A 19,552-nucleotide genomic window follows, 5' to 3' on the forward strand; every position below is an offset into this window, starting at 1 on the left:
TACGTGGCTTTGCCTAAGGTTGTACATTTGGTACGATTTTCACAGAACTGGGGTCCAGTTTTTCTGAATTCACAAGTTAGGCAGGAAACAGTGGGTCAGAGTGTCCTAAGAACTCTGGACTCTTGAGCAACTCGAGGCAGACAGCAAAGGGTGATCAGTCTGGCCAGCCATCCAAGAAGAGTCAAGCCAAGTGCAAGCACTCAAAGATAACTCTCTATGTTCAAAACAGCAAAGAAATTCTAGTGCTTGCGGTGTCCCTCCCTCGGTTCAGAGACTGGCCCTAATTTAGAAGAGCTCTTGCAGAGAATTGACCCCGCCTCAACCGGGGCGTACTGGGCAGCCACAAACTCCCGGGAAACTACAACTCCCATTATGCATCACGACAGTGGGGACTAAACCCCGAGATAAACTACAAGCCCCAGAATGCCTTGGGGGGGGGTGGAGAGAGCGCGCGAGAGCGAGAGAGAGCGAGAGAGACGCGAGTACAAAGGGGCGGAGGGGCGTGTTCACGTCCGACGCGCGGGACCGTTAAATTTGAAACTTGGAGGGTTGGAGGTGGCTGGTTTGCCAAGGAGTCAGGGGCAAACCTTTGTCTCTCTGGTCGCTTCGTTATCTTTAAGGGCAGGTAGCAGAAGAAAGCTCAGGCGGTCTGCGGCCCTGAAGAAAGGTCTGCGGCAGGACGAGGGCTCCAACCGGGAATGCAGGATGGCGGCGATGAAGAAGGAAGGGGATGCTCTGAGGTAGGTACGCAAGAAGAGCTGCGGGGAGCTGTGCCCGCGAGACCCGAACGTTTAGCCGGCGACAGAGGCTCGGCTCAGATCAGTCCAGAGGAACACTGTCGGGAGAAGAGAAGCCCGGCCGGGGTCCCCTTCCTGCTGGAGTCCCACGCAAGGGGTGGAGGTGAAGACGGGGTTAGCATCGAATTCAGTGGGGTGAGGGCACGTGAGAACCCGGATTGCACGCAGCTTCAAAGCAAAGGAGGCTTTGCGACCCCGATAGTGCAAAGAATTTGGAATTTGTAATGTGATCTGTGAATCTCAGCTCAGCCATTTGGGAACTCTTTGACCTTGGACCTAATATGGAAAATGCTGGTGGGGGGGGGGGCATGGGGTAACTGAGTGATGGGCATTAAAGAGGGCACTTGATGTAATGAGCACTGGGTGTTATATGGAACTGATGAGTCACTAAACCCTACCCCTGCAATCACTAATACGATATATGTTAATTAAATTGAATTTAAATTAAAATTTTTTTGAAAAGAACATAGCGGAGATATAGTAAGTTACTACTTAAGTATTGAAATCATGATATAATCAGTAATCTCGTAAATAAAATCACAGTTTTCTTTTTTTAAAAATATAGAAAATGTTGATAAATTAAAACTATGTGGAAAGTGACTGCCTCCAAATAAGTGCCAAGCAAATGGTAGGTCCTTCAATGTCAGTGGTATAATTAGAAATATAAAAAGCCCTTCTCTGCCTGTGTGCTGCTTTTCTTTATATAAATACATATCAGTTCTTCTAGGTTGGAGTTCCATATATATTATACATTTTCTTTAATATTTTATTTATTTATTTGAAAGAGAAAGAGCTGTGAGCATGAGAGGGGGGAGGAGCAGAGGGACAAGCAGACTCCCCGCTGAGGGGGAATCCTGGGGGGGGATCCATCCTAGGACCCTGAGATCATGGTCTGAGCCAAGTCAGATGCCTAACCTACTAAGTTACCCAGGTGCCCTGAGGTATACGTTTTCACTATGGGGTACACAAAACTTAGATAAATGCCATGTGGAGAACTCTTTAGCTTATGCAACAAATATTCATTGACCACCTACTAAGCACTAGATATGGCAAATGAACAAAAGACGCAAAAATCCCTGCCCTTGTGAAATTTAAGATCTGGGGTGGGAGCAACAGACAATAAACAAGATCAATAAACTAAAAGTGAGATGGTTGGTATGAAAAGAACTAAAACGATGGGGAGTAGGAGGATTGGTGCAATTTTAGATAGTTTTGAACAGGAGGCCTCACTGAGAAGGTGTCATTTGGGTGAAGACTTGAAGGAAACTCAAGACTAGTCATGCACATATCTGGGGGAAGTACAGAGATTTGAGGGTGAGAGTTGGGGGAGGGAGCTGCACCTGGCAAGTTGCTGGAGCCAAGTGAACCAGAAGAGTAAAAGGAAGTGAAGGATGAGGTAAAGGTGAGGATGCAGACAATGTAAGGACTTGGCTTCTACTCTGTTTGAAAGTCAGTGGAAGGTTTTGAGCAGAGGAAAGACATGATCTGACATGCGTTTAAATAGAATCACTAGCTGCAGTGTTGAAAAGACTAAGGCAGAAAAGGATAAAAGCAGGAATACCAGTTATAAGGTTATTGAAATAATCCAGGCAAGAGAAGATGGTAGCTTGAGTGAGGCAAGAAACAGTGGAGATAGGGACGCCTGGGTGGCTTGATGTGATCCCGTGGTCTGGTGATGAGTCCCACATTGGGCTCCCAGCATGGAGCCTGCTTCTTCCCCTGCCTCTGTCTTTGCCTCTCTGTGTGTGTGTGTTTCTCATAAATGAATAAATAAAATCTTAAAAATAAAAGAAAAAAAAACAGTGGAGATGATAAAAGATTAATTTCTGAATCTAAAAAAAAAATTCTGAGTCTATTTTGGAGGTAGACCCAACAGGATTTGCCAAGTGACTGGGTGGTGGGGGGGATAGTGAGAGAGGTGTCAAGATTGGCACTGAGATTTCTGGCTTGAGCAACTGGAAAAACAAAATTGCCATTTATTTGAGAGGAAGGAAGACTAGGAGGAGCAGGTCTGGAAGGAGGCAAGAGGGAGGAGCAAGATGGGAGGGGAGCAGTCACAGCTCAGTTTGGGACATTAGCTGAGGTAGTTTAATTGCTATTTCAAGATTAAGAGAAGAAATTCAGATGAACTCAGCAAACATTTATTAGGTGCTTACTCATGTCAGATCTTATATTAGACCTTGGGGATGTGAAAATAAATGACCAAGGCCCTTATATTTATAAGATCCACACAATATAGTTAAAAAGATGTGAGTAGTTACAACCTAAATTATTATTCACTTACAGTTTACTTTCTTGAAAGTTTTCAGCTCTCATCTAGCTTGCTTTCACTTTATTTTGAAGATTATTGCCTGTCTCTTTCTCTGTTTTAAGCCCAGAGATACTGTTTCTCAGCCAGAAGTAGGCTTCTATCTGACAATTGCAGAGCTCTAAAGTTCAGAGCACATGCCCCATATGGTGCTTGCCTCCAAAAAACTTGTGAGAATTTCCCCATCAATAGGCTTGATAGAAATGGGAAAACCAGTTGTGACCAGTAAATTGTACTTTTTCTGCTTCTGCTCTGTGCTACCTATATACACATATAAATTTCAGTTTTAAGTCATCACTTGAAACATGGGATATTAGTCTGACAAACTATTTGCTAATATTTTTAAAGATTTTATTTATTTGCTTATTTGAGAGAGAGAGTTCAAGCACACAAGTAGGGGGAGGAGCAGAGGGAGAGGGACGAGCAGACTCCATGCTGAGTGCAGAGCCCAGAGCCCAATGTGGGGTCTCCATCCCACAACCCTGAGATCACAACCTGAGCTGAAATCAAGAGTTGGATACTTAACCAACTGAGCCACCCAGGTGCCCCCACTTTGTTAATTTTAAACTAAATGAGCTGATGGATTTAATGGTAAACCTAGAACTGCTTTTTATCGACCTTACCAAATTTATGATTTTTTCTCTGTCTTTTCTTCCTGCCTTGAACTTTATTCTTATAACTGTCCATATTACCCTAGTTACATTCTCTCTTCTGTTAGGCAATACAATAGCCATAAACTTGGAAACCAGGTCACCAAAATGCTGAGACACCTGGGAGTATGTGAACACTACTAACATACCCACCCACCACATTCTGCCCAAAAATCATGAATAATCACTTTTGAAAACATTTACAATAATCTAGTGATATAATAATATGTATAAGTATATATATACATGTAAGTATAAAATTTACTTTTGTTTCTCTTTTCACAGTGGAGCCATGTTGTTGGAGGGAGATGAGTGGGAGCTGAGTAAAGAAAATGTCCAGCCATTAAGGCAGGGGCGGATAATGTCCACACTTCAGGGAGCATTGGCACAGCAAGAATCTGCCTCTAACACTACTCTTCAGCAACAGAAACGGTATGTAGGATGGTGGGATGTCAACCTGTCATCATTCATCCCCAGCTATGGTTGGTAATGTAGATGTGGATCTTTGCAGATTGGCATAAGAAGTACTTTTCAAAAATTGATAGTGTGAGAATCTGTTCCCCACTTGCTTTTCATCATACAGCAGCTGCCTAAAGATCTCCTTGAGTATGCTTAAGAATAAGAGCTATAGGATTTCATTTCATTATGGAGCAACCAGACTCTCGGATCAGTAGAAACAGATCTCAGGGGACAATAAGAAGCAAAGTAAAGCAAGTGTCATGTTAAATAATATTTATCAAAAGTATTATGTCATGCTGGATCCCTAAATAGGACTAACTCTTTAATAGTAATAACTTAAAGAAATTGCTTCATTGGATTCTGAGTACCAAGGAAGAAAGGATCTGCTATCTTGTATGTTTACTCAATTTTTAACTTTCTAGGAAAGCATTTTCCAGAATATGCCAAAAAGAAATTGTGATCTCCAAAGAAAATATAAACCTAAGAAATTAAATTTATACTAGAAAGTTTCTCATGAATGATTCAGTGAAGTCTGGAAAAAGAAAGCTGAAAAATAGTATAGTTGGCCCTTAAACAACCCAGGGGTTAACCAGGTTAACCAGGTTGGCACAGGGTGCCAACCCCCTGTGCAGTAGAAAATCCACATGTAACTTTTGACTCCCCAAAAATTTAAATATTAAAAGCCTATGGTTGACTGGAAACCTTACTGATAATATAAACAGTTAACACATATGTTGTATGTTATATGTATCATGTACTGTATTCTTACAATAAAGTGAGCTACAGAAACGGAAATGTTGTTAAGAAAATCATAAAGAGAAAATATAACTTAGGGTACTGTACACTATGTACTGGGGAAAAAAAAAATCCACGTACAAGTAGACCCATGTTGTTCAAACCCATGTTGTTCAAGGGTCAACTGTATTATGTTATTTAAGTGGACCTGCAGAACTTGCTTTCCTTTGACTAACACGTTTTGATAAATATACTTTTTTTCAAAAACGTGAACTACAGCATCTGTTTCTACCTTTAATCTCAAAAAAATTTCACCATCATAGGCAAATCATCAAAACTTTGGGTTGTAATGTAATGAATATCCTCATCCATCTCATTGGATCTTTAAAAGCATTGAGTTTTATTTTAAAGATGGTGATGTTCTATTCTTAATTCTTCTTCCTGGTTTCTGTGACATTATACTAGTGTTTCCACTTTTCTTTTTTTTTTAAGATTTTATTTATTTATTCAGAGAGAGAGAGAGAGAGGCAGAGACACAAGGCAGAGGGAGAAGCAGGCTCCATGCAGGGAGCCTGCCCTGGGACTCAATCCCCAGACTCCAGGATCACATGCTGGGCTGAAGGTGGCGCTGAACCCCTGAGCCACCTGAGATGCCCCCAGACAAATTTCAAAATCATCTTGTCAGTTTCTAGAAAAGAGGTTTGTGAGATTTTGGTTGGATTACATTATATATATAGATATATTTAAGGATTACTGGTTTTTATCAGTAGTGTCTTAGATTTTTTCACCATTTCTGCAGGTAATCCCCTCATTATCTCATGCTTAAATCACTATATTAGCTTCATAGTTGTGGTTCATTTTCTAATTTATTTTATTCATAAATATTATTCAGTTGATCTTTTTGATATCTTTAATTACCATATTCAACATACTCTCCAATTAAAGAATCAGTAGTGGCTGAGCAGATGGAACCCAAAGTCTTTATTTTTAATTTAAAGTTTTTAAAGTAATCTCTACACCTAACGTGGAGCTTGAACTCAGAACCCTGAGATAAAGAGTCATACGCTCTACTGAGTGAACCAGCCAGGTGCCCAAAGTCTTTAAATTTACATCAAAACATGAGCTGCGGGCAGCCCCGGTGGCTCAGCAGTTTAGCGACGCCTCCAGCCCAGGGTGTGATCCTGGAGACCAAGGATCAAGTCCCACATCGGACTCCTTGCATGGAGCCTGCTTCTCCCTCTGTGTCTCTGCCTCTTTCTCTCTGTGTGTGTCTCATGAATAAATAAAAATCTTTAAAAAAAAAAGAAAAAAACATGAGCTGCTTCTCCAGTAGGCATTCTAACATAGTGTTAGACTACTACTGACCTCCTGACAGTATGTCAGAAGGAAGATCATCTGCTCCTGGACCACAGTTTTGTATGTTTGTATGTATGTATGTATAGCATAGCAAGGTTAGTACCTTACTATGCCTATCTCCCTTTATTCATAATACTAACTGTATCTTACAGCTATATTTCCTCTGGATAAACTCCCACTTTTACAACTTTATTCAATGCTGATTTCTTGGAAATCTTGAAAAACTCCATACTTCTTTCAAATTTTGTGGTTCTTTCAGAATTCCACCTTCTGACACCACTTCTGTGATACCTCCTTTTGACCTATCAAAGCCTTTAACTATCCATTCTTGGCAATTGTTATATATACTATACTGCTTTGTATTGTTAATTTTCCCTTTTTATACTTTGTCTTTCTTATTAGAGTATAAATTCCTTTGTGTCAGAAACTATTTTATAATTCTTTGTATTAAATATAACCTTGGGGATGTCTGGGTGGCTCAGTGGTTGAGCGTCTGCCTTTGGCTCAGGGCCTGATCCCAGATTCCTGGGATCAAGTCCCACTTCAGGTTCCTTGCATGGAGTCTGCTTCTCCACCTGTGTCTCTGCCTCTCTTTCTGTGTCTCTCATGAATAAATAAATAAATCTTTAAAAAATATATAACCCTTTATACAGTTTTTATTGATGAAACATTTATCTCAATTGTGGTTTATTACTAAGTACTTCCCCTGTATTCGAACTGGTCAATCTTAACTTTTTTTTTTTTTTTTTTTAATTTATTTATGATAGTCACAGAGAGAGAGAGAGAGAGAGGCAGAGACACAGGCAGACTCCATGCACCGGGAGCCCGACGTGGGATTCGATCCCAGGTCTCCAGGATCGCGCCCTGGGCCAAAGGCAGGCGCCAAACCGCTGCGCCACCCAGGGATCCCTCAATCTTAACTTAATCTTAGCGTGCCTTTCCCAGCATTTTACAAAATCAAATTTCACGCATTCTTTGAAGCACTCCCCAAAGTATATATGGTATTACTCTTCTCTGACTAATGTTACCCATGGAATTTTACTTTAAAATTCTTATTTCTATCCATTTGTGTGTATGTGTTTCATTTGTTCAACCCTATCGTATGCATATAAAACAGTAGCTATCATTTATTGAGTACTTATTATGTCTAAACACTTTATACTAAGAGTAATTAACCTAATAAAATAGGTTCTACGGTAGTCCCACTTGATTTGTGGTTTCATTTTCCTCAGTTTCACTTACCTGCTGTCAGCTGTGGTCCAGGAACAGATGATCCTCCTTCTCACATATTGTCAGGAGATTAGTAGTAGTCATTAGAATGCTTACATCAGGGATGCCTGGGTGGCTCAGCGATTAAGTATCTGCCTTCGGCTCAGGGCGTGATCCTGGAGTCCCAGGATTGAGTCCCACATCGGGCTCTCTGCATGGAGTTTGCTTCTCCCTCTGCCTAGGTCTCTGCCTCTCTCTCACTCTGTGTATCTCATGAATAAATAAATAAAATCTTAAAAAAAAAAAAAAAAGAATGCTTACATCATTTGCCTTACTTCATCCCATCATGTAGGCATTATACCATCTCACATCATCACAAGAAGATGAAAGATGAGTACAGTGTAGTAAAAGAGAGAGACCATATTTACATAACTCTTAATATAGTATATTGTTACATTTGTTCTATTTTGTTATTGTTGTTAATCCCTTACTATGCCTAATTTATAAATTGAACTTTATCCTAGGTATGTATGTACAGGAATAAAATGCAGTATATATAGGTTTCCAAAGTATCCTCAACTACAGGCATCCACTGGGGGTCTTGGAAAGTATCCCCCTGCAGAAAAAGGGGGAGATTTCTGTACTATTATTCCCATTTTACAGATGAGGAGACTGAAAACTATTTATTTTTTTAAAGATTTATTTATTTGAGACAGAGAGCACAAGCAGGGGGAGTGGCAGAGGGAGAGGGAGAAGCAGGCTCTCTGCTGAGCAAGGAGCCCAAAGTGGGGCTTGATCCTAGGACAGCAGGATCATGACCTGAGCCAAAGGCAGACACTCAACCAAATGAGCCATCCAGGTGCTCCTGAAAACAGAATTTAAATAGTGTGTCTAATGTCACTCTGCTAGTGATTAGTGGAGCTGCTAATTTGAACGTGGGGAGTCTTGTTCCAGAGCTTTAAACTGCTGTGTAATTCTGTTTTTCTATATGTTGTCTTGGAATTTGTTTATCTAATTGCCCCATGTTTTATCCTTCCTGTTATATTATCAGGGAGAATCTTGGTTATTTCTATTTTTCTTGCTGTTTAACAAACTCTCAACCTCTAGTGCAATTAAAAAGTGATTAAAGTGATATTAAACACTTAAAAATGAATAAAAATGGAGGGGACACTTGTTTTTTGGCTGTTATCACCATTGCTTATGCTAACATTTTCTGTTTAAATTTCAGGGCATTTGAATCTGAAATTCGATTTTACACTGGAAATGACCCTCTGGATGTTTGGGATAGGTGGGTTTTTTTACTTCACAAGGGCACTAAGAAACAACAGATGAGTCCTTAAGGCCATGTTTCTCCAGTTAGGGTGTACAGAACAGTGTGTCAGAGTATAAGCGGTATCTTGTGGACCTGGAGAGACAGAGTAATTATAATGTTTCTTCCTGAGGTGTTCAAGACTGAAGAAATTTCAAATTTGTGGCATACAACTGAGAGCTACACCCTTTTATCCCCATTCCCATTATTTCCCAGAGGCACATGTTAGCAATATTTGGAAAAGTTTGAAGGATATAGCTTAGGAGATGTGATTGAGGGCCTCTAAATAAACACACTTTGAATACATTAGTTATTTCTGCTTAAGAAAGTCACGAATGGGTCTTGGTGCAAGAATAAAAGTACACATTAAACTTTAAAATTATTTTTTCCCTTTCTTTTCAGGTATATTAACTGGACAGAGCAGAACTATCCTCAGGGTGGGAAAGAGAGTAATATGTCAACATTATTAGAAAGAGCTGTTGAAGCACTACAAGGAGAAAAACGATACTATAATGATCCCCGATTTCTTAGTCTCTGGCTTAAATTGGTAAGTCTTTCTCAAGTGCTGCCTGAGTTTAAAATATTAAGTCAAGAGATTTTCTCCAGAGCTATCTGGTATGCACCAAAAAAATGGCAAAGCCTGAGCCATTTTTTAGTTGATACTAAACATTTAATACATCCTCAATATTTGTTAAATACGTTCTATTTAAAGATAGATTTTAATGTAAGGGTGTTTTTTTTACCTCTTACAAGTGATCATAAGGCCTGTACACCTCTTTATGGGAGCAGTGGATTATTTATTTCAAATATAATTGAGCCATGCAACTGTCTTCAGGGAAGATGTGTAGGAGCCAGCACATGGCAGTAGTATGATTGTTTGGGAAAAAGATTTTGTAGGTGATTTTGGTCTCCCTTTGTCCCCTTTCTGAGAATGAAAAGGTAATGTTTTTTATGCAGTATATTGCTACATCCAAAAATATTTGCCTGATCACTTTATATATGTCATTTGACATGTAGTTCTTTTATTTCTAGTACACTCTTGAGGATTTTTTTAATGAAAACATCTTCAAATAAGATAATGACGGGTTTCCTAGATATTAATTTTTTTGCTTTTATCCTAAAAGATATTAGAAAAACTAAGTGATAAATATTCAGAATTTCAGATAATAGATAATGAATAACTAGATAATTATAAAAATAAATAATTTTTATTAAAAGTAAAAAATGAACTATAAAAAAGACTATTATAATAGGTTAGATAATTCTAAATAATAGAATATTTACAATAACTGTTATATTGACATTTGAAATTGATAAAATTTCTGGCTAAAATGTATCTCTTGAGGAAAGCTTATCTTAAACTTCAAATATCACTAATAAAAGAAATTAGGTGAATCCAGAAGGCATAATCTATCTTGGTTTCTATAGGGCGTTTGACATATCTTGTCATCATTATTGATAAGTTAGAGAAATTATCTTAGGAGTATTACTGACAGGAGTTTGTGACAAAGGATGGTACCCAAAGAATGCTAAACAGATTTGTTAGCATGGAGCCGATGGTCCTTTATGGCATACTAATGGATTTTGTTCTTCGTTCCATCATATATAATATTCTTATGCTATATGATGTTCTTATATGTGATTTACTATAAGTCTGGACTGGATAAATCTCTAAAGTAACTCTTAATCCCAGAATTCTATGATTATATTTAATTGGAGCTAAAAGTAACAATTAATTGGAATAATTTTTATGTTCACAAATGTTAACCTGGTGCCACTACTGAAGAGTAATGATTTTATCATAACATAGAAAGCATAGTCTAGACCAGTGCTATGGAAGAATGGTCTGCAGACTATTCAAGATAAGTATAAAGTTCAGAGCAAGCATTTAGAAGTTTTGTTAACAAATTTGACATTGCCACAACATTCAAACACATCATCGTTTTTCTGATAACTTCTGTTTTTATTGTATTTTTTAAAAATACCAGTCAATAATAGAATGGAAACTTTAAACACACACCACCAAAACTGGCCCCTTTACCACAGGCAATCTGAGAAACGCTAGTCTAGACAACCCTCAGGTTCAAATGATAAGCCTGAGAATGATCAGCAATAATCTGAATTTTGTAGATAGTGAACAAGGTGCATATTAAACTATTTTGCTGAGTTTTTTTTTTTTCTTTCTTTATGGAATGGTCAAGAGGAGTAGCAATTGGGATCCTCACATACTTTCTTTGCTCTGCAGAAAAATTTCTCTGTTCTAAGAGTTATTTTTATAAGGGATTACTACAGTCTAAGGAAAAAATTGTTCTTAGGAAATATCCAGGATTTTTTTTTTCAAGATTTTATTTATTTATTCATGAGAGACACAGAGAGAAAGGGAGGCAGAGACCCAGGCAGAGGGAGAAGCAGGCTCCATGCAGGGAGCCCGATGTGGGACTCTGATCCGGGGATCCAGAATCAGGCCCTGAGCTGAAGGCAGACACTCAACCACTGAGCCACCCAGGCGTCCCTATTTGTTACTTTTTAACATAGTTCTACTTCTAGAAATTTATCTTAAGAGAGTAATATGAAACGTGAAAGGTTGCATGCATGAAGATATTTGTTACAGAATTACTTGTAATTGGGCAAAGTAGAGGCTGTATAGCCAGAAAATAAGGGAATGGCTAAATGAGGGAAGATTACTAGATGGAACATTATTTATCAAAAAATAATAAAGAATAAGTAGCAGCATGGAAAACTGAACAATAAACTGTTATATGGAATAAAGACAAATTTTCTTATGATTAAAACTTTATAAAATAATGAAAACCCTTTTATCCTTTGTAAAATGATATATGTTCCTTTGTTTCCTTAAGGAAAATACATATATCTGACCATTATGGATGTGGAATTTTTATTGACATCTTTTCTATCTTCTTACTACTAGGATTATCTACATTATTATAGCTGGTCCTAAAAGATCCCTTCTAAAATACAGATTTGACCATGTCGTTCCTTTGCTTATAGCTCTCCCATCCCAATATACCTTGACTATCAGGTAGATTTAAGATTATCTTGCCATTTAACCTATCACACCTTCTTTTCCAAGCTTCTGTCTTGTCTTCTTCCTTACAAACTTTTAGTTTCTGTCTTTGCTTATACCATTTTCTCTGTCTAGAATGCCCTTCCTTTCCCATACTCTACCAGATGTAAGTCTGTTTCTCCTTAAAGGCCACACTCAAATGTCATACCTTTTTGAGGTCTTTCCTTCTCATCTCTTTTTCTTACAAATTAATCTCTTCTGTCTACTTTTTAGGTCTTCCCAGTATAACATTGTATTACAATAGATTTATATTTTTTCAATGCAGAAAGAAACTACATATAATAACTCCAGTGATTGTTTGGCACATAAAAGACAGTAAGTGAATAGAAATTGGTCAAATGTTAACACTTCTAATTTGTTACAGGGGCATTTATGCAATGAGCCTTTGGACATGTACAGTTATTTACACAGTCAAGGGATTGGTGTTTCACTTGCTCAGTTCTATATCTCATGGGCTGAAGAATATGAAGCTAGAGAAAACTTTAAGAAAGCAGATAAGATATTTCAGGAAGGGATTCAACAGAAGGCTGAACCACTGGAGCGACTACAGTCACAGCACCGGTAAACTTCTCTGGATCTTGTCTTAACTCTTTAAAACAAATAGATAGAAATAGTTGGTTTTGCATCTGAATAAAATGCTCTCCATGAATTGGCAGGTTTATTTAGTTACTATTTAATTTTTTAAAAGATCTACTTAAGTATTTTTGTAGTAAAATGTAAAAAATCTAAAAAATCTAGTAAAATCTGTAGTAAATCTACAAAAAATAGTAAAATCTAAAAAAAAAAAAAGTAGGGATCCCTGGGTGGCTCAGCGGTTTAACACCTGCCTTTGGCCCAGGGCGCGATCCTGGAGTCCCGGGATCGAATCCCACGTTGGGCTCCCGGTGCATGGAGCCTGCTTCTCCCTCCTCCTGTGTCTCTGCCTCTCTCTCTCTCTCTCTCTCTCTCTCTCTCTGTCTACGTCTATCATAAATAAATAAATAAATAAATAAATAAATAAATAAATAAATAAATAAATCTTTTTTTTTAATAAATAAATCTTTAAAAAAAAAGTAAAATCTACTCTTTGATGTACAGTTCTCAGTTTTTGCAAATGCATAGAGACATGTAATCATTACCATGATCAATATATATAATCATACCATCACTCCATAGAATTTCCTTAGGCTCTTTCCCTTTGTAGTTCAACACTTATTCTCATTCCCAAACCCTTTTCTATAATATCATATCTATGACGTCATACAGTATGTAGCCTTTTGAGTCTGCTTTCATTTAGCATAATGCATTTTGGTTGTTAAATTGGTTCTATTTTAAAGATGGATATTATATATATATTCTGAATACAAGTCTTTTGTCAGATATGTGACTTGTAAATCTTTTCTCCCAGTTTAACTGTGGTCTATTTGTTCTCTTAACAGTGTGTTTTATTTATTTATTTATTTATTTATTTATTTATTTATTTATTTTAATTTTTATTTATTTATGATAGTCACAGAGAGAGAGAGAGCGAGAGGCAGAGACATAGGCAGAGGGAGAAGCAGGCTCCATGCACCGGGAGCCTGATGTGGGATTCGATCCGGGGTCTCCAGGATCGCGCCCTGGGCCAAAGGCAGGCGCCAAACCACTGCGCCACACAGGGATCCCAACAGTGTGTTTTATAGAACAAAAATTTTTAATTTCAAAGAAGTCTCACTTATCATTTGTATTTTGTATGGATCATGTTTTGTTATGTTTGAGAACTCTGTTTAGCAAACATTTTATCCTAGGTTTTCCTCTTGAAATTTACAAAATATTTTTTGAGTATAGTTGATACATATTACATTAGTTTTAGGTGTATAACATAGTGATTCGACAAGTTTTTGTTTTTGTTTTTGTTTTTTGATTCGACAAGTTTATATATTGTGCTGTGCTTACTGCAAGTATAGCTACCATCTGTCACCATACAAAGCTGTTACAATATCAATGATTATATTTCTTATGCTTTACCTTTTATTCCCATGACTTATTCATTCTATAGCTTGAACCCTGTGTCTCCCTATCCTTTTCACCCATTTGCCCAGTACACCCACCCCTGTCCACTCTGGCAACCCATCCTCATCCCCTCTGGCAACCATTAGTTCTCTGTATTTATAGGTCTTATTCTGCATTTTGTTTTGTTTTGTTTTTTTTCTTTTAGATTTAAATATGAGTGAAATCCTATGTTATTTGTCTTTCTCAGTCTGATTTATTTCACTTCAGGTAATATGCTCTAGGTACATCCATGTTGTCACCAATGGCACCATCTCATGCTTTTTATGGGTGTATAATATTCCTTGGTCATAAATATACAATGTCTTCTTTATCTATTTATCTGTTGATAGACACTTAGGTTGCTTCTTTTTTTTTCCCCTTTTAGATTATTTATTTATTTATTTGAGAGCACACACTCAAGTGCAGGGAGGGGCAGAAGGAGAGAGAGAAAGAGCATGTACACACAAGTGAGGGGAGGGGTGGAGGGAGAGAGAGAGAGCACACACAAGTCGGGGGACGGGAAGCAGAGGGAGAGGGAAAAGCAGACCCCCGGCTGTGAAGGGAGCCCAACAAGGGGCTCAATCCCAGACCCTGGGGTCAGACCCAAGCCAAAAGCAATCATTTAACTGAGTGAGCCACCCAGACACCCCAACACTTAGGTTGCTTCTGTATCTTACCTATTGTAAACAATGCTGCAATAAACATAAGTGTGTATATATCTTTTTGAGTTAATGTTTTTGTTTCCTTTGGGTAAATACCCAGTAGTGGAACTACTGGATTATATGGTATTTCTATGTTTAATTTTGAAAAAAAAAAATTAAATTTTATTAAGTTGTTTTATGGTCTAGAATACGGTTTGTCATTGATAAATATTCCATGGACACTTGATGTATTTTCTGTTGCTTAGGGGTGGAAGGTTTTTTTTAAATGTTATTTAGGTCAATTTGATGGGTAGTCTGTTCTGGTCTTCTGTTTCCTTGCTGATTTTCTGTGTACTTATTCTATCAGTTACTGAGGGAGGAATTTTCAAGTCCTATTTATTATGAATTTGTCTATTTCTTCTCTAAGTCCCTTTTGTTTCGCTTTATATATTTTGAAGTTCTGAAGCATACACATTTAGAATTGATCCTTATCATTATATAATGTCATCTTTATCCCTGTTCATACACATTTGAAATCTTCTAGGTCTGATATTAATACAGCCACTCTCGCTTTCTTTTGTGTATATGATATATCTTTTTCCCCTTTTTTCTTTTTTAATTTTTAAACGGTTTTAGAGTTGTGTGACCATTACCACGATCTAATTTTGGAGCATATTTAACACCCAAAATGGGATCCCTGGGTGGCGCAGCGGTTTGGCGCCTGCCTTTGGCCCAGGGCGCGATCCTGAAGACCCGGGATCTAATCCCACGTTGGGCTCCCGGTGCATGGAGCCTGCTTCTCCCTCTGCCCGTGTCTCTGCCTCTCTCTCTCTCTCTCTGTGTGACTATCATAAATAAATAAAAAATTAAAAAAAAAAAAAAAAACCAAAATGAACCCCATATTCATTAGCAGTCATTCCTACTCACCCACTTCCAGGCAACCACTTATCTACTTTCTCTTTCTAGATTTGCCTATTCTGGGCTTTGCACATAAATGGAATCCTACCTTATGTGGTCTTTTGTGACTGGCTTCTTTCACTTAGCATACTGTTTCGAAGGTTCATTCAAGTATGTTCATCATTGATGAATATAGTTGTGTCATATATTAGTGTTTCATTCCTTTCTGTTGCTCAATAATATGCCATTCTATGGATATGCCACATTTTGTTTATCTATTCATCAATTAATGAGCACTTAGGTTGTGCCCATTTTTTGGCTATTGTGAAATAATGCTGCTGCAAACATTCATGATACAGGCTTTTGTATGGATTTTCTTTCATTTTTATCCTATGTCTTTATATTTAAAGTGAGTTTCTTATACACAGCAAATAGTTGGGTCTTGTTTTTTCCTCAGCTCTCACAGTATCTGTTTTTAAATGGTGTATTTAGAACATTTACTTTAATTATTGATTGTCCTGGATTTAGATCTGTTATTTTCTAATTTCTTTTCTTTTTTTTTTTTCTTCTAATTTATTTTCAATTTGTTCTTTATCTTTTGTTTCTCTGTTGTCCCTTTCCTGCCTTTTTTTGGATTTCTGAATATTCTATAGTAATTCATTTTAATTTAATTTAATTTATTGGCTTTTTTTGTCTGTTACTATTTTTTTTTAGTTGTTGCCTAGGGCATATTATAAACAGACCTGACCTTTCACAGTCTACTTAGAGTTGATATTTCACCACTTTGAGTAAAATATAGAAGCTTTATAACCATATAGATCCCTTGATCTTCCCTATTTTTTTGGTATACTTGTGATATGTATTACATCTACATACATTGAAAACCCCACCAGACAATGTTATAAATCAGCCTTACATATTTTTTTTCAGCCTTACATATTTTAGAGAACTTTGAAGGAAAATGGTCTCCTCCATTTCTCCTCTAGTATAATTTCCCTTGAACCTAAAGAGGTTTGTTTAGCCATTCATTTAGAGGGAGCCTACGGCAAATAAATTTCCTTGTTTTTTTCTTTATCCAAGAATGTTTTCATTTCATCCTCATTCCTGAAAGATATTTTAACTGGATGTAGAATCCTGGGTCAATGGTTCTTTTCTTTCAGTACTTTAAAGATGTTGTTGCACTGTCTTCTGGAATCATGATTTCTGTGAGAATGGTTCCTTCCTTCTCTGTATGTAATGTGTTGATTTTCTCTGAGTGCAGTTAACATTTTTTTCTTTAACATTGATATTCAGAAATTTATTATGATGTGCCTAGGTGTGATTACTTTTGCATTTAAGCCATTTGCTTAAATGAGCAAATGGATTACTGAGCTTTTTGAACATGTAAATTTATACCTTTCACAAAATTTGAGATGTTTTCAGCCATTAATTTCTGCACCTTTATCTCTTTTTTCTGGGACTTGAGTTACACATATGTTAGACCTTTTGATATTGTTCCATAGGTCCCTGAAGCTCCTTTTTATTCTTTTGTTTTTGTTTTAAATTTTTTAACCTTTCTTCTTTCTCTTCTTCAGAGTAGCTAGTTTTGTTGATTTGTCTTCAGGTTAATTTACTTTTTCCTTAGCTATCTCTATTCTGATGGTGAGTTCATCCAGTAAATTTTTTATTTCAGATAATGTGTTTTTCAGGTCTGTTTTCCATTATAGTTTTTGTGTCTCTGCTGAGAACTTCTGTCTTTCTATTCATTTCACATATTTTTACCTTTATCTCTTGGAGTGTCATTATAATGCCTACTTTTAAATCTCTGTCTGAAAATTCCCAATACCTAGGTCATCTTGATATTGATATGTGTTGATTACCTTTTTCTTTGAGAACTGATGATGTTCTCCTGGTTCTTTGTCTGTCATGTAATTTTGGATTATATCCTGGACATTTATCCTGATACTATGTTATTAGACTCTGAGTTCTGTTGGTTGATATTCTCTAGGGAATGTTGATATTTTTGTCTTAGTAGGTAACTGACCTTCAGATATCACAAGTTCTTTCTCATGTGGATAGTGGTTCCAACAGCAGTTCAGTTTTCAAGACCTTTGGGTCTATCCCATGTGTAGGCTGCTCAAGGGTTAGTCTAGGACTTGGGCAATAGTTTATATCATAGTTTAGTTCTCAAAGCCTTTTCTGCGCTGCTTTGGACCTGCCCTCTGAGTGCATAGCTTACGAGTGAGTCCAGGACTTGTGCCAATTCATGTAGAGAAGTAGGAGATCCCCTTCTTCAGCTCATCTTCTCCAGTATCTCTCCCACATTCATTGGCCCTCAGAGTCCCCTTTTCCCAGTACTTTGGCCAGAAAGATGAGGTTTTAGCTTCCCACACCATCATTGCAACAATTTAAAACCACAAGAGAAAAGAGAAGAAAAAAAAAAAAAAACAGGAAACAACCCTGTGTGGGTTGTTTCTTCAAGTTTGACTCCTCTCTACAGTCCACTTGCTTTTGTTTACTTTTCAGAGGCCTCAGTTGCTTTTTTTGTATTTTGTTTAGAGTTTTTCATTTTACCCAGTGAGAAAGAGGCTATCGTGGGCTTGCTCTGTCTTGGCTAGCACTTGCAATTTATTCTGGTTTTTTACCCTTTTGATAATATGTGAAGCTTTGGTAGCAGCACAGGAAGTTTAATCTTTAAACTCTTGCCAGCTTTGCTAAAGTAAAATGTCATGTGGGATACAGCTTCATTTCATACGGTTTGGGAAAAAATGATATGAGGGTGAGCAACATGCATATAGAGAGAACAAGAGACACAGTAATAAAATAGATATGGCAAGACATTAACAGTTGGTGAATCTAGGTGAAAAAATATATGGGTGCTCATTTACTCTTTCAATTATTTTGTAAGTTTAAAAAATTGATGGGAAACTCTAATCTTAATAAATTCTTAGTCACCCTGATCTGATCCTCAGATCAGCCTAGTGGTGCTCTTCAGACTATGCTAATTGGTCAAACTTGGACTTTTAAGGAAGAAGAGTCATCCTATTCCAAATTTTCTCTGATGTCAAGGTAGCTTTCTTTATTCCTGAGAGAATAAACACTTTCTTTGGGCTATTTCTCTATATTTCCTCTACCTTGTTTTAACAAATTAGAAATTTTGTTTCTAGTGAGTAGTGTTCATCTCCCCAAAAGTTGATTGTCCTTTCTCTTACTGTTAGACAATTCCAAGCTCGAGTGTCCCGGCAAACTGTGTTGGCACTTGAGAAAGAAGAGGAGGAGGAAGTTTCTGGACCTTCTGTACCCCAGAGAAGCACACTGGCTGAACTAAAAAGCAAAGGGAAAAAGACAGCAAGAGCTCCAATCAGCCGTGTAGGAGGTGCCCTCAAGGGTAAGTTTGTTAAGTGTTATTATGGGAAGCTCTTAGTCTCAGGTGGTAGGCAAATTATGTAGAGATAATGTATAAATATATATGTGGACACTGTCCTAGTTTTCTTTTTTTTTTCTAGTTTTCTGAATACTAGGTAGCAAAAAGAAGTCTTCAGAGAGCTGAGGTTACAGTATGCAGTAAAAGCAAAAGATGTCAGCAATTTTGTGTCTTAATTAAGAAAAGTTTAATATATAGGAAACATCAAGAGTTTCTGAGTTTGAGTTGTTAGTCGAAAGAAGATATGCAATAATATAGCTTCATATTGTCAAAGTAAAGCTTACATGTACCAAAGCCTGAGAGAATATATTAATGTGATCTTCAGCTTTTTGGTGTCAGAAATTAGACTCTGTATACCTAAAGATGATCAATGATAAGCAATTTTTTAAAATTTCTTTTTAAATTTACTATGTTTAGGGAAGTTTTAGGTTCAGAGCAAGATTGAACAGAAAGTACAGAGAGCAATAAGCTTTTACTAACTATATTTATAGCAGTTAGACATACAAAACAGAATTTTAAACAATTTCTGATTCCTTTTATGTTATCAACTTACCAGTATTCAAAATGTTGGGCAGCCCGGGTGGCTCAGCAGTTTAGCACCGCCTTCAGCCCAGGGTGTGATCCTGGAGACCTGGGATCGAGTACCACATCGGGCTCCCTGCGTGGAGCCTGCTTCTCCCTCTGCCTCTGATT

The 19,552-nt window shown here is 37.3% G+C and overlaps 1 protein-coding gene across 2 annotated transcripts in view; it reads left to right on the plus strand.

Moving 5' to 3' along the window:
- The first annotated feature begins 470 nt into the window (after positions 1-470).
- Positions 471-19,552, plus strand: part of BUB1B (BUB1 mitotic checkpoint serine/threonine kinase B) — a 47,903-nt gene continuing 28,821 nt past the window's right edge. Inside the window, exons 1-6 of one of the 2 annotated variants that reach the window (XM_025473222.3) lie at positions 471-740; positions 4,041-4,187; positions 8,743-8,802; positions 9,226-9,370; positions 12,273-12,469; positions 18,654-18,823. In XM_025473222.3, the coding sequence (XP_025329007.1) occupies positions 706-740; positions 4,041-4,187; positions 8,743-8,802; positions 9,226-9,370; positions 12,273-12,469; positions 18,654-18,823 (754 nt within the window). In that variant the 5' untranslated portion in view covers positions 471-705. The remainder of the gene's footprint in view (positions 741-4,040; positions 4,188-8,742; positions 8,803-9,225; positions 9,371-12,272; positions 12,470-18,653; positions 18,824-19,552) is intronic. The other variant, XM_049104366.1, reaches the window with a different exon arrangement.

Source organism: Canis lupus, chromosome 30 (genome assembly GCF_003254725.2).
Source record: "Canis lupus dingo isolate Sandy chromosome 30, ASM325472v2, whole genome shotgun sequence".
Taxonomy (NCBI): Eukaryota; Metazoa; Chordata; class Mammalia; order Carnivora; family Canidae; genus Canis; species Canis lupus.